The sequence below is a fragment of the Pteropus vampyrus genome, unplaced genomic scaffold (genome assembly GCF_000151845.1).
Source record: "Pteropus vampyrus isolate Shadow unplaced genomic scaffold, Pvam_2.0 Scaffold85, whole genome shotgun sequence".
Classification (NCBI taxonomy): domain Eukaryota; kingdom Metazoa; phylum Chordata; class Mammalia; order Chiroptera; family Pteropodidae; genus Pteropus; species Pteropus vampyrus.
In genome coordinates, this window is record NW_011888866.1 from 8,041,910 (window position 1) to 8,057,487 (window position 15,578).

Genomic DNA, 15,578 nt, shown 5'->3' on the forward strand with positions numbered 1-15,578 from the left:
TGCAAAGAGCCAAATGAATTCCATTTGTACCCATTCACAGGGAGTATTTGTAATATTGAACTCAGAATTCAGTTGACTATTGAGTTCAGCAATATGGTAGGAAGAGAGAAAGAAAACGATTTAAATTAAGTTGTCCTTAAACTAAATCAAAACCTTTTGAATCTTAGAATTTTAGTGATGAATATTGGAAATCATTTGAGTGATGGAATCCAAAAGTGTTTCTATGTTTTCTGATAACTATTTTATAAAATATTTGAAAATATTTCTGTTTTAAAATTCATTAAAAGGGGACAAACTTAAGTGCTGTGACAAAGGCATTTATTTGTGTAAATTTAAAGGCCCAGTACTTTGTCACATCCACAAGTTCTTGGTTCAGCTTTATATGACATTAGACATGCTGCTTAATACATTTTACCATAGTTTCTAAAAAGTAAGAATAACATATCTTACAGAGTTTTGAGATACTCAAGATACTGTATCTGAAAAACATTTTCTATAGGGTAGTCAAAAGTTATTAGTCTTCTTAGCTTTTTATCTAGAAGTAAAGAAATTTTCTAAGTTGTATAAATTTTTCTTCTCATGCTTTTAATTCTACCAAAACAAATAGAAATAAATTTTTATATTTTAGGAAATCTTTAAATGGATTTTAATATTAAATATTAGAACATATTAATCAGTTTCTAGAATATTTATACAAACTTAAATTACTTCAGGGAGTTTAATAAACTTCACATTTGATTTTTGGATTTTAAGAGTTTGTATTCACTCTATAATTATCTTTATTTTTTAATTGTAAGTCTTTTTCCACATTGGATATGTCTATTAAAGATGGTTATTTTTTCACTTCTGGGTATATACCAAAAAGGAATGAAATCAGTATCTCTAAGAGAATATCTGCATGCTCATGTTCTTTGCAGCATTATTCACAATAGGCATGATATGGGAGCAACCTAAATGTTTTTCGACTGGTGAATAGATAAAGAAAATGTGGCACGCGCACTCGCGTGCGCACACACACACACACACACACACACACACTGGAATATTATTTGACCTTAAAAAAGAATGAAATCTTGCCATTTGCATAACATCAATGAACCTAAAGGAAATTACGCTAAGTAGAATAATCCAAACACAGAAAGACAATTACTGCATGATCTCATTTATATATGAGATCTAAAATAGTTGGACTTACAGAAACAGATTGTAGAATTATGGTTGCCAGGGATCGGAAGGTGGGGAATATGGAATGAGATGAACAAAGGGTACAAAGTTTCAGTTATGCAAGAATAAGTTCTGGAGATCTAATATATAGAATAAGGACTAAAGTTATAAATACTATATTGTATACTTGAAATTTGCTAAGAGTATAGGTCTTAAGAGTATAGGTTTTCAGCACACATTAACACACACAAAAATGGTAACTATATGAGATGATGGAGATGTTAATTAGCTTGATTGTAGTGATCATTTCATAATGTATAATTATCTCAAACATAAAGTTTTACATCTTAAATATATACAACTTTTATTTGTCAGCAATACCTCAGTAAAGCTAGGAGAGAAAAGAAATATATTATTTCTGATGAGTATTTATTTTTGCCCTAAGCAAGCACTCTGTAGTTAAATGTTATCATGAACGGTTACACTTAAATTTATTTATATTACTAAACTTATTGTATATCTTATAAAGTATATCATTTAAATTTTATAACCATTTATTTCCTCAAAGACCAGAAAAATTTTTTTGTTTTAATACGCATGGTACAGACTTTTATTTACAGATTGTGATAGTTAATGAACACCAGTAGAGGGAGCTCAAACTCATCTTTCTTGGTGAAATTAGCTCTCAACTTGAAACTGTAGGTTTGTGGAAAGGGCATGCTTAAAAATAAACCTAAATAACTACATGGTTATAAAAACTTTCAGAAGTACTAAAGGATGAAAGTTGTAATTCTCCTTAACTTTGGGGGATAAAACATCCCACTTTGATTTTCATGCTTTTAATAAACTACCCTCAAATAACTAAACCAAAACTTCTACGTCGTGTAACGTCTCATATAGGTGATTTATCACACAACCCAAGTCTTTTAAAGTTGAGAATCTATCTCTGATCAGTTGAGAAGGAGGAGGAAGTGTAGTAGTAATGTTATTGTTTGAAGTGAGCTGAAGAAAATTTTAAATAATTGGTAGTCACAATAGCAATGTCATACTAAGGTGAATTGCTGAGGCATTGTGTAGGATAGGGAGAGAAAAATATTTAATTTTACTTAGAACTATTATTCATTCAGAAAAATTTTAAAACCAAATCTAGAAAGGCTCTAGAACTTTTGTTCAAATCTAGATGGCTAGACCTAATTATTACCTGTTGATTTCTTTATAGACCCTAGAAGAAAATATCATGTGAGGCTGCTGGCTTACAACAATATAGAAGATGGCTATCAGGCAGATCAGACAGTCAGCACCCCAGGATGCGTGTGTACGTAAGACTTATGGTGGCTCGTTTCACTCCGTACAGCTCACACTCCTTTTCTCCTCTTCCTTCTTTAAATTTAAATCTCATTACTACTTGGAAGCCTTAGTGGTTTTATTACTTTATATCATCCATGGTGCCTAACATAGTTTCTTGAACAAGTACATGCTCAGGAAATATTTAAGTGAGATGTATTTAATTATAAGATCCTATTTTACTTTCACGTGCAAAAGACCGTAAAAGATTCAACTGGGAAAATAACCCTGGAAACCTGCATATAGTGAGTTTTCTTTTATCTGCTCTAATCTCGAGGTGAGTTATTTCCTTCCAATAGCTGTTCAGTTTTATTGCTACTAAGAGCAATTTCATTTTATTGCTACTAAAATGGGTGTCAGTCTAGTTTTAAGTCCACTACTGGCTTTCTGAATGCCTTTGGCTGATAACTTCACTTCTCTATGCTTCTGTTTTACAATCTAAGTATTGATAATAATTTGATTCCTTATCTAACTCATGGAAGAAATACACAGATTTGAATAACATATCTCTAGACCACTATGAACCTCTTGTTGAAGAGAGACCTAAAATCAACTTACAGGGTGGGGTATTATGATTTTACCATTTATCACTTTCTACATTAAATGTTATGCTGTGCAGTAAATTAACATTGTCTTTTTCAATAGCTGTTCGTGATCGCATGGTTCCTCCTCCACCACCACCTCACCATCTCTATGCGAAGGCTAACACCTCATCTTCCATCTTCCTGCACTGGAGGAGGCCTGCGTTCACCACTGCCCAAATAATTAACTACACCATCCGCTGTAACCCTGTCGGCCTGCAGAATGCTTCTTTGGTTCTATACCTTCAAACGTATGTAGCTTCTATTAATGATTGTTTTCTTTGCTCTCCTCCCCATTCATACTTCTTACCACTTGGGCCAGCTTGAGCTTCTCCTATAAGCATTCATCTCAGGACTTATCTTACTTATAAAATGTCTGGGGATTTTGCATCTTTACCAAATTCAGAAACTGTATTTCTTGACATATAATTTCCTTCTGTAAATGATTTTTTTTCCCAGCCTCAAGCAATAAGATTAAGGAAGAAGCTATTTTCACTTTCAAGTAGCTAAAGAAAAGCATGTTTAAAGAAAGAAAAGATTATTATCATGCTGCCATCAAAAAATAAAACTAGTTTTCATGTTTCCTAAGTTATAAATAAAAAGATGCCCATCACTATGATTTAAAAGAATAATTTGACTTCTAATATTTCAGAGGAAATACCTTTGTATTAGGACATTTGTATACTATTAATTTCCTAGTTTCCTCCGAGAGAGGCCATTTGTAGGCTTATTTTTATAGGATAATACTAAATGTAGTATTCTAACAGTTGAATTAGATTCCTCTTTCAATATAAAATAAATTTTTAAAGAAAATGAGGAGCTAATAACAGTATGTCCTCCCTACCTGTATTGATTGGGAGTATTGACAAACTTTTAGAAACAGTGTGCTACCAGCATTAACAATTTCATTGCTCACTATTATAGATCAGAAACTCACATGTTGGTTCAAGGTCTAGAACCAAACACCAAATATGAATTTGCTGTTCGATTGCATGTGGATCAGCTTTCCAGTCCCTGGAGCCCTGTCGTTTACCATTCTACCCTTCCAGAAGGTAAAGAAAGCAGCTCCCTTGTGGGTTTTATCTAAATGTTTAAAAAATATATATGTCACTTTGAAGAGGCAACTACCCTGGTTTGCCACCTACCAGTTAATGGGTATATATTTGTTTAATTTCTTAGTGCCTCTTTAGGGGACGCTAAATTTTTAAAAAATCAGGTATGCTGTTCAGGCCTGTGCCAAAATCATTTAAAATACAAATAAGTAAATAATGTATGTGTTAATGATGTTAGGAGCCCATATTAGAATGAATGTATACATGAGCTTGATGCCGTGCACAGGGCAGGGGATATGATACCTGATTGAGCACCAATTCTATAGTTTACCTATGGCTCTAGCTAAGATACTTCATGTCTCCAGACTTACATTTCCTTTTCTCTAGAACGAGAATGAAGAACTAGATGATCTAAGGACCTTATTTTAATTATTTTAATTAGAGAAGACAAAGAACATTTATTTCAGTGAGCAAGGGCTTTTTTTTTTTATGGTTTTGACAATATTCCACATGCAATGTGGTGCCCAAACCAGCTCTTTACACTTTTAGTGCATATTAAAAATAAGGTCAATTAAAATCCCAAGACTTCACTACCTTCACAGGTATACATTATTAGTGTAAATTCTGTCCTATAAACTCACTGATTCACAAGTTTTTGGAGAAAAACTAAATGTTTTTGGTCTCAGAAGTGTTTTCGCCTGTGGCTTCCTAGATCAGGTTGAATATATATTCTATAAATTTTAGTAAGAAATGTAGTTTATATTCAGTACTTAATGGGGTAAGACTCACTATCTCATAAGCAGGTGCTACTGGCGAAACTGTAAACCTATCTAGTAATCAGTTTGGCAAAATCATATCAAGAATCCTAAAAGTGCTTAAACCCTCTGACTTAGTCATTCCCCACCTAGGAATCTACAATGTTCTTTATATTTTTTAAATGTTTTGAACATTATAAAAATGAAATTAGCTTTCAGAAAATGAAGAAAATAGTATTTTACTATTATGACTAATAATTGTAAAAGCTGTAATTTTGAGATGTTTTTATAGTGGTTCCTAGTTTTTCAAACTCTTTTCTATGCCTGTCAGTCTCTAGTAGCCATGGATTTGAGTGTTTATTATCATTTTATCCTAATAATACCATATTTTCTACGTGTGTACACAGCACCAGCAGGCCCACCAGTTGGAGTAAAAGTGACCTTGATAGAGGATGACACTGCTCTGGTTTCTTGGAAACCCCCTGATGGCCCAGAGACAGTTGTGACGCGCTATACTATCTTGTATGCATCAAGGAAGGCCTGGATTGCAGGAGAGTGGCAGGTCCTACACCGAGAAGGTAAATATGATCCTAAGTTATCAAAGAGGATGAAAAGTAAGATTATTAATGATAAAGAAACAATGGGAAAGAGGGACCTAGAGTTTGTTTTGAGTTTATATTTGTGAAGTAACAAATTATTAAAGATTTTGGTTTTATTCCGAGAGTGTTGGGAAGTCATCGACATTTTAAGCATGAGCATATGATTCGCATTTCTCTGACTATTGTAAATAAAAGAGGTTTTTTTGAGGAGGAGTTGAGGGGTGAGTAAGAGTAATGCAAAGAGACCAGTAAGTAATTGTAATGGTCCAGGAAGGAAATGATAAACCTGGATTCAGGTAATGAAGATTGAGATGGAAAGGAGAGAATGGTTGAAAGATATTAAGGAGGTAAAATCTACAGGACTTGGTAGTTTAAGGAGGGTTGAGAGAGAATTAAGGGAGAGTTGTTATAGGTAATTACTAGACTTCTGGTGGTGGTGTGTTTTGCACCGGAGTAACAAACATTAGAAGAGGACCTGATTTATGGGAGAAGACCTTTGTACAGCTACTAAAATGGTCCATTTGCAAATAAATTGACCGATATGAATATTAGGGTACACTTAAGTATAGAGAAAAGCTAATTAGGGCTTAAGAACACTAAATTTAATTTTTTAACACTATTTTAAAAAAATCATTATATCCTTTTGAAATGTTTGAATCTTTCATTTGGACAAGTCTTAATGCCAGTTTTTAGATGGGTCATCACATAAATAGTAAAATTTATTATTTTGGCACTTTTTAAATTCAGACATGCATGCTGGGAAAAGAACAGTTTGCCAAGCAATTAAAATCTTGAGGATTTCAAGAATAAAATTTATATTCTAAACACTTTACAGTTCAAGGCACTTCCACATACATTTTACTTTTTAAGGAGAATATTTACCCAATTAAGAGAATAAACTTTAAAGACACTTACATGGATGTAATATACAGCTTTTTGTGCAATTGTAAAATAAACAAATGATAACTTTAACTAGAGTTTTGATAGTTGTATCATTTTTTTCATTAATCAGGAGCCCCCCTAAGTAATGATTTCCTAGTCACTGAAGAGATATGAAAGTAATAAGTACTTGTCAGCAATCTAATTTTATATTTGTATCAGTTAACTATTGCTTCCTAATAAACCACTCTAAAACTTAGCGACTGTACTTTCTCACAAGTCTGTGGGTCAGCAATTTGGACTGGGATCAGCTGGGCAGTTCTTCTGTTGGTTTTTCCCGAGGTCACTCATGAGGCTGTAAATCATCTCACTGTTTCAACAGAGGTACATGCTAAAATGGTTGAGCAGAAATGTGATATGAAATAATGCTTGTTGTGTAATTTAAAGGATCAGAAATTATAGCCTTTACACTTCTTGATATACAGTAAATCAGCACAAACTACTCAATTATTTTAAAATCTAAAAGGTACTGTTAGAAATCATGCTTTCTTACAGTTCTTGAACCCTGTTTCTCATAGCAAGAGTTTCCCAAAATCGTAAAGGTGCCCCTCTTCAAAAAAAAAAAAAAAAGTTCCATGACTAAATAAGTTTGAGAAACACTATATGCCATTTCCTCCTATTAGAGATTCATACTGGACATTAAAGTTCTTTACTAAAGGAATCCCTTTACTACAACATTTGCCAAATAAATTGGACTACTAATAGTAGGAACATAATTGATTTATTAAATGAATTCTTATTGAACGATTATATGTGACAGGCTCTTCCACAGGCTTTGGAAATACCACAGTGAACAAAACAATATCCCTTCCCCATTGGACCTTATATCTCAGGTAACACACAAACAAATATATAAATATTCAACTAGTGTCATAAGTGCTTTAAAGAAAGCTGCAAAAGGGGGAAAAGACAAAGTGTTGATGGGAGGTAGTAAAGTAAGTTCCATTGGAAGAAATGACATCTGAGCAGAGCCATGTGGATATGTGGGGGAAGTGCAAAGGCCTTGAGACAGAAGTGTGCTGGGTATGTTAGAGGAACAAGAAGGACAGAGGGGCTAGAGTGGATGGAAGAGCAGGCAGTAGGAAATGGGGGCAGAGGGAGTAACCAAGGGGAGATCGTGTAGGCCAGACTTTGTGGACCACAGATTTTATTCTAAGAGATAGAAGATATTGGAGAGTTTTGATCAGATTTATATTTTAATAGGACTACTCTGGCAGTCACCTGAAAAATTGATTGTAAGGAGGTAAGAGTAGAAGTTAGGAGTCTAATACACAGGTGTCTACATGTGAATTAATGGTTTGAACAGGAGTGATAATGGAGAAGATAGTAAGAAACTATTAGAACATAAATTGAATGAACAGCTACTAGATTTGCTGTAGATCGATGTAGGGTGTAATAAAAAAGAGAAGCAAAGGTCTGATTTTGAACATGTTAAATTTGAGATGCCTAAGAGGTTGGATGGGAGGATTAAGTTTATGGGACTAGTGGTATAACTTAGAAGTCATCAGGGTGAAGATGATATTTAAGACTGTGAAAGTGAAAAAAAAAATCACTTAGAAAGTGTGAATGGAAGATAAAAAGGTCTGAGACTGCATTCTGGGGTGCTTCTCCAACCTGGAAATTTTACCTTTTGCTTTAACATTTTAAATAAATGCCCCTTTGGTAATAAAAAGATTACATTTTAATATAGGTTCAGCTGGCATTTATTGAGAATTATCTTGTAAAAGCATTATGCTAGCTGTTCAATCAAATTACGCTGTTCAATTATGAAAATAAGAAAATATTGTCCTCCAGAAAAGGAAGAGCGGGATGTCAGAAGTGAGAAGACTTACTTTCATCGAATATGTACACTCGTGTCAGACACTTGCGAGGGGTAGTTTATTTAGTTTTTATAATCATTACATGAGGTGAGAATTATTGCACCCATGAGGAAAGCAAAGTTCCGTAATGTGCCCACAAATTACTTAGTTGGTAGCATGCCAGCATTTGATCAATGTTGATATAACACTGAGCCTATTACACTGTCTGGTTTGTGAAACTCCTACCAGTTTATCTAAAGATTCAGACACATAGGAAAGGCAGTAGCCTGAAATAATCGCACTAGATTGAGACAGTATGCCAAGATCATGCAGGAATAGTCAGCTCAGTTTAATATTTGGGAACTGCTTTGAATGTGCTCATAAGGGAACCAGAATGTTATAGTTGCCTTTTTTTTTTTTTTTTTGGTCTGAAAGAAGGGCAGCACACATGCATATGAACATACTCATATCTTCTGCTTCTAAAATTTAAATTAAATGGAAAGACCTTTAATTTCAGGTAGTGACTAGTATTTGCCAAGTACTTTTAAAAATTAAATATATTCTGTGATAAAATGGAAACTCAGTTTGTCTATTTGTGAAGAAATTGAAATGTTCTTCCTTCCAGCTTATTGTTAACATGTCACAATACATCTTAGATTTTTAATTCACCTGCCTAAGAACATGGTAAGAGTGGAAAGACTTTTCCTGATTCTAAATAGGGGTCAGTTTGTTTATTTAACAGTTGTGTACTCAAGTAGCTCACACTCTCTTCAGGCCAAGTTGAAACCATAGAATATGAAAACAAGCTGCGTTTGGCTCCTCTCTTTGCCACTTGGTTCAGCTGCCTCACATCATGTGACCTACAGAAGTGGCCTCTGAATCGTGTCCTCAGCACTAAGATCACCCCACATTTCACTTGCATAATAAAACATACTCTTGCAAGTACACTAGAGTAGCCAGCTCTGGCCTCCTGTAAGCTATCGTAAACTCTTTGAGGCTATTCTATTGTGAGGATGCCCTGAATCAGGAAAAAAAAATGAAGTGAAATCGCAGTAGGAAAGGAAAGCTAGATTCCCCTGTGACTGTCTACCTACAAATGTGGTTTTGGAACAACTTTCTGATGAATTTTTATTACACTTGCTTTCTTAACATTAGGATTAGTTCCTAGGGTGGGAGCCCCTTTTGTAAGAAAAATACCTCAGTGCAGTGGCAGACCAAGAGCAAAAAGAGCCCCTCAAGAAACAGTGGTGCCCAAATAGGAATTCTTCTTAGCTAGCAGTCATGCCAACAGAAGAAATACCTTTTAATTCCAAATGTCATGTATAAATTTAAATGAAGATTAATTTTGGAGAGAAGTAGATGCTAAGCAGATTGGTGGTGATAATTTTAATAGTTAATCTGAGGTCGAAGTCTTCAACACTCTGAGGTTCCTATCTAACTTTGGCATTTTCTTTCCTGTTTACATTCAAGAAATCTTAGATCATGATTAGGAGGGTGAAAACTATTTTATACTTACAAAAATAATTGTGTTGTTTCTAGTTTAAGAATTAAGGACAAGATCATTTATCACAGCGATTCCCATAGTAGTTTGAACATTTATTAAAAAAAAAAAAAAGACTCTCCTATTGGATTTAAAAAATCTAATTATTGTTGAATCTGGGTTCATTATACCATTTTCTCTACCTGCTTTTGAAATATTCCATAATAAAATGTTTTTAATATTTTAAGTAACCATACCTACGTAAAGAGGAAAACATTATATTGTAAAAAACATATATATTAAAAAAAACCACAAAAATATATGTTAGTCTTAAGAAATTCTCCTAAAACAAAATTATAGAGAATTACGTAGGGGAAGTGTGCATGGTATAATAAGTGAAAACTCTAGGATAGAGAAATGTACAGAATAAATATGTCCTTAATACAGGTACTGTGCAGACACACAGATACATCAAAATGTTAACAATGGGAGATTGTCATTTTATTTATATTTAGCTTTATTTTCCAAATGTTCTACAATGAACATATGCCACTTTTATAATCAGAAAAATATTTTTAAAATAAAGATCCATGATTATGTGATTGAAAGAATGAATGACAGGTAAAGGTTACTTAATTTTTAATTGATGTATTTATTCATAGGGGCAATAACCATGGCTTTGTTAGAAAACTTGGTGGCAGGAAATGTGTACATTGTCAAGATATCTGCATCCAACGAAGTGGGGGAAGGACCCTTTTCAAATTCTGTGGAGTTGGCAGTACTTCCAAAGGAAACTTCTGAATCAAACCAGAGGCCTAAGCGTTTAGATTCTGCTGATGCCAAAGGTCTGTATACTGTCACAGTCACTGATTTTTCTTAAGAAAGTGCATATATATTTTCAGCTCCGCTGTACTTTATATCTGTTCCTACCATGGCCGTATCCCAAAACCTGCACTCAGTTCCTTGAATTTTTGTCAAGTTCCGATGCTGTGGAGCTACATGGCTCTTCTCTGCACTCCTGGAAGGAAACAAACTCACCTCAGAATTAACTGCAGTTTTCAGACCACTATGTCCCAGTCATCTCTCTTCCTGGCTGTGCAATCACTAAGACAGATGAGCCACACTGCCCTGAACTGATGGGAGTAGGCTTCCTGGGAGGTTTCATGGGCATAAACAGCAGTGATGGTTGTGGTGTTCAAGCTCAGAAGAGCATGGTTTTCATTAAGAGTTTCCACCACAGAAAAGCAGCCTTTCCAGAGAGAAAGTTGTTTCTCTTCAGAAAAGCAATTGAAAAAAAATATTTCTTTAAAGAGCTACTCTCACTCCACTCAAGGCAACTGTCCTGTTCTGAAGGAAGCTGGGGCCTCCTGTGGTGCAGGACTAGACACCTCCTTTTCCTCCTCTCTGAGGAAGTGGGCGCGTGTGTGTTGGGGGCGGCGGGGGCGCAGGAGGCTGGGTGGTGGGGAGGATGGCAAACAACTTTAAATGGAGGAAATGCTAGCAGAACTCAGGACAGAATTAAGGGCTCATTGCTCCTAAGAGGATAGTCATTCACTGCTCCGTGTGTGGGGGGAGGGCGGGGGAAGGAGAGAATGAGAATGAATGAATGAGAAGGACACACACAGCCAGAGAAAGAGAAAGAAAAAAAGGACAGAGCAGTCAGATTTAAGTACAGGAAGCGAGTAGCCACAGCAGCTACCATATCAACAGGGAAAACAGAACAAGACTCATATTCGCAACTCAGATACCTGGCTACTCAACGTGTCTAGGGACCAGCTGCATGAGTATCACTCAAGAGCTGGTAAGACATGCAGAATCACCACCCCACTCCAGACCTGGTGAATCAGAATCTGCATTTTAGTATATCCCCTAGTGAGTCATATATGCACAGTAGTGTTTGAGAAGCACTGAGTACAGCTCTGCTTTTAAAGTAACATGACATGAAAACTATCCTTTGATTCATCAAGGAACAATTTGTGCCTTATGCCTCTTAGCATTATAAATTATGAACTGATGTTCACATTTGATATAATAATGTGATATCTAGAACTCATATTTAGAATCCGCTATGGGAAGATAAACTGATCTTTGAGATCACTGGTAACTATGTAATATGTGTCTTTTGTGCTTAGATACAGATACTGTCAAAAGTTTTCCTATGAGAAGAAGAATAATTATAGAAAAGCGAATATCTGTCAGAATTATGATAAATGGAATCATTGATTTTTTTATTGATTCTGAGTAAATTTGTTTCCCCTTCTAGTTTATTCAGGATATTACCATCTGGACCAAAAATCAATGACTGGCATTGCTGTAGGCGTTGGCATAGCCTTGACTTGCATCCTCATCTGTGTTCTCATCTTGATATGCCGAAGTAAAGCCAGGTGTGTTTCCATTGCTAGAGATGTTGAGATGGTTAAAAAATCATTTAAATTACAGTAACCACAAGAAGTAAATTGAAACCAAGTGCCTTTTGGAGTAACTGGGATTTTCCATTTTAAAATAAATGTATTACTTTAGTTCTTACAACTATAGAGATGCACTTACTTTGGAAAGATTATTTTCTTGCCATTTGAAAAATTTACTGTGCCAATAAAATATTGTTAAATGAAGACCTAGTTTCTTCATTTCCTTAGTATTATGAGAAACACAAAGTATATCCTTCATTTTAAAAAACATGACAATCTGATGTTTTTGCTGATTGAGAGGATTCCTTACTGTCTGGAACATTTTCCTATTTGACTAGCCTGAAATGCCTGAGCCACTGAGAACTCCACCCACACCACCACAGGACATATGGTTGGGATTCTCAGGACACGGATTAAAACAAATGTAATAACAAGGGATTGATTCTCTATAAACTCTGTCGGGCAGTCCTATCTCTAGTTTGACTTCAGCTAAATTTTCAGCATTCAGTGAATTGTCTATAACTAACCTTTTGTATACTTTGGCTTTTGCTTTATTTTCTTAAGGTTTTTTTTTCTTTTAATTAAATAAAGCAAAGTCAAATACATACCATTTTTAGGTAATGTGTATCAATGGAATCCATCCATTAGTTTAGGTTGTTCAGAGTTTACCCTATATGTGTTTGGTACTTGTGCATAGAAACATACTCAGAAAACATGTGAATGAAGAGTTAGTTCTAACACCTTTTTTTTGTATATTGAACTGGCTCAGTTTAACTGTCCAAGTTCCTCACTTTAAGAATTTTTTATAAAATCTTTATGCACAGTATTGTAGCAATGCCTCAATCTTGCAGAAGTGCGACTGTAAATTTGCAATCGTTAATTGGCAAGTGAATTGTGATGTTAGTGTGACAATCTGCAGACCTGAAGGAGAACATGTAAATTAAAAATTAAGAATTTATGCACAAATTATAAGTAATCCACAATCATGAAAAATAGTACTTTGTAAATATTAAGGTTCTTATTAAAGATTTGTAAAAAGTAACTATATAAGCAGATTTTGAGGCAAAAAGAAATAAATAAGCTGCTTCAAATCATAAACATTTTCAATAGTGAGTGGGAGTTGAAATCTAATACTCAATTTCTAAAGATATTTGAGAAGCAAGCATTAAAGATCTCCTTTGTATGCAAGTTGTGATTATAGGCCAAATTTGGTACCTTTGCCTGTATATTTTATGAAATTAGATTTCCGTTTCTTGCAACATTTCAGGAGATCATCTGCTTCCAAGATGGTACAGAATGAAACTCAACCATTATCACATACCAGTGCCTCCCTAGCCCGTGGAAATGAGGTAGGAAAGAACCTGGAAGGGGCTGTAGAAAATGAAGACTCCTTAACGCCAATGATGATGCCCAGCAGTTTCATCGATGCAAAGGTACTCTAAGCTGCAAGACCTTTTTGCTGTGTAATTCTTCCCTCCATTCATTGTCCCTTTATATATAAAATTCACTTACCAAAAATCGTATGTCAAATATATTATATCCATACTCCACTTAATGAAATGTGCAACAGTTCCACCAAGATCTTTCCTTACATAAAATATTTGGGAAGAAGAAGATAGGGATAGATAAAAGATAAAAGAATAAAAGATGAAAGAGATATAGAAAAAAAGGGAATGTAGCATATGTTCAATTAGGTGGGACTATATGGAGTTCACCTGTCTTAAATAAGGATACCCAGGTCATTAATCTATATTTATGATAGATTGAATCGCCATGTCTTTACTGGGTGAACTATTTTTTATTAATCTATTTTACATTTAGTTTGGCTGATTTTTTTGAACTGACACTAAGAACATGCCAGGTATGAATGTCATTTTTAAAAATATGGAGCATCTCAATAGATGTCTCAAGATCTTTCTCTTTATGGCCAGAGGAAGATAGATATAGTGAAGAAAGTCATTGGGGGATATTGCCTCATGTCCTTTCCACTATATATAATAATAGTACAGTGATAAGCATTATGAACACAACTGAAAATTATTTTTAGTCACAGTGCAACATTTGATAGTGTGTTTTATTATAATAGCTCTCGTAACCAATGCGCTACAAATCAGGTACCAGTAAACTGCAGCCAAGCCCTGGCCAGCCCATGGCCTTTTTTTGTATGGTCATCCCCTGAGCTAAGAATGTTTTTTATACTTTTAAAGGGTGGTTTGAAAAAAAAAGGAGAAATGCTACAGGGGCCATGTGTAGCCTGCAGGGCCTAAAATATTTACTATCTGGCTCTTTACAGAAAAAGTTTGCCAAATTCTATAAATTATTTTTACCCAACCCTTCTCTAAAATTTAGAAAAATAAAAATATAACAAAATTTCAGCCAATTTTGATATTAAATAGTATACAATTATGTTTAACAAATGCAATCTACTTGTTTATAGCACAGTGCTATAGACTATCTATATTATGGGTAAATAGTAATGAATTGATTGCTTTGTACTCCCGATATCTTTTTTTGTTTGCAACTTAATTCAGCTTTTATTTGCTGATACAAATGTAAGCCATTCAACTTATTTCAAATTAATCTAGAATATTTTTAAATAAGCATAAAAAGCACTAAAATACACTGTCGTTCTGTTATTACTAACTTGGACCTAGGCATGAGAAAGGATTGGGGAGAGGCAGAGTGGGGAGGAAGACAAGGAGAAAAAGAGAGAGAACCCAGAGCGAAAGGAGGCAGAGCCAAATGGAGGCCTGTTGTAAAGCCAAGAAGCCATTTGGGAGGACAGATCAGATCTCTACATCCACATGGGTTAGCCTAAGAGTTAATGCCCCATCTGTTGCCACAACTGCTTTAAAATTTTTTAAACATGTGGAAATGTTAAAACAATAGCATAATGAATGTATAGATAATTGTCAATATCTTGTCATACTTCTATATCTCCATATATTGTTTGCTGAACCATGTGAAAATAAGTTTTGAAGTTATTATACTTCACCCCGAATACTTTAGTATATATCGCTCTCTTAAAGATAAATCTATTATATCTTTTTGATCAGCAGCAACTACCCTGAATTTGTTGTATGCTGCTTGTATAAAAAAAAAGTAACGTCTGCGATTCTTTCTTCCTTTTAACATTTAAAAATTTTGTGTACTACTTGTGATAAACTGAAATCTATAATATTTACATTTTCCCCTTTTCTTTCTCCAGGGAGGAACTGACTTGATAATTAATAGTTATGGTCCTATAATTAAAAATCACTCTAAGAAAAAATGGCGTTTTTTCCAAGATTCTAAGAAGATAAAAGTTGAGCAGGTAACCTACCTAAATGAGAAAAAATCTTCGGCAACCCAAAGTATTTTGAAATGGTAACTAAAAAGAAAGGAAGATGTAAATGAATGCTTCATTATTAATTTTCGTGTTCTTTCTGGATGTTGTTTTATTAATTTGGGGCATGAC

The 15,578-nt window shown here is 34.5% G+C and overlaps 1 protein-coding gene across 5 annotated transcripts in view; it reads left to right on the forward strand.

Annotated features, from left to right (window-relative positions):
- The window catches only part of PRTG (protogenin), a 120,206-nt gene that overhangs the window by 95,722 nt on the left and 8,906 nt on the right, over positions 1 to 15,578 (forward strand). For all 5 annotated transcript variants that reach the window (XM_023532564.1, XM_023532565.1, XM_023532566.1 and 2 more), the window contains 8 exons: positions 2,384 to 2,479; positions 3,154 to 3,340; positions 4,014 to 4,141; positions 5,304 to 5,474; positions 10,376 to 10,558; positions 11,977 to 12,097; positions 13,389 to 13,554; positions 15,330 to 15,434. In XM_023532564.1, coding sequence (XP_023388332.1) covers positions 2,384 to 2,479; positions 3,154 to 3,340; positions 4,014 to 4,141; positions 5,304 to 5,474; positions 10,376 to 10,558; positions 11,977 to 12,097; positions 13,389 to 13,554; positions 15,330 to 15,434 — 1,157 coding nt within the window. The remainder of the gene's footprint in view (positions 1 to 2,383; positions 2,480 to 3,153; positions 3,341 to 4,013; positions 4,142 to 5,303; positions 5,475 to 10,375; positions 10,559 to 11,976; positions 12,098 to 13,388; positions 13,555 to 15,329; positions 15,435 to 15,578) is intronic.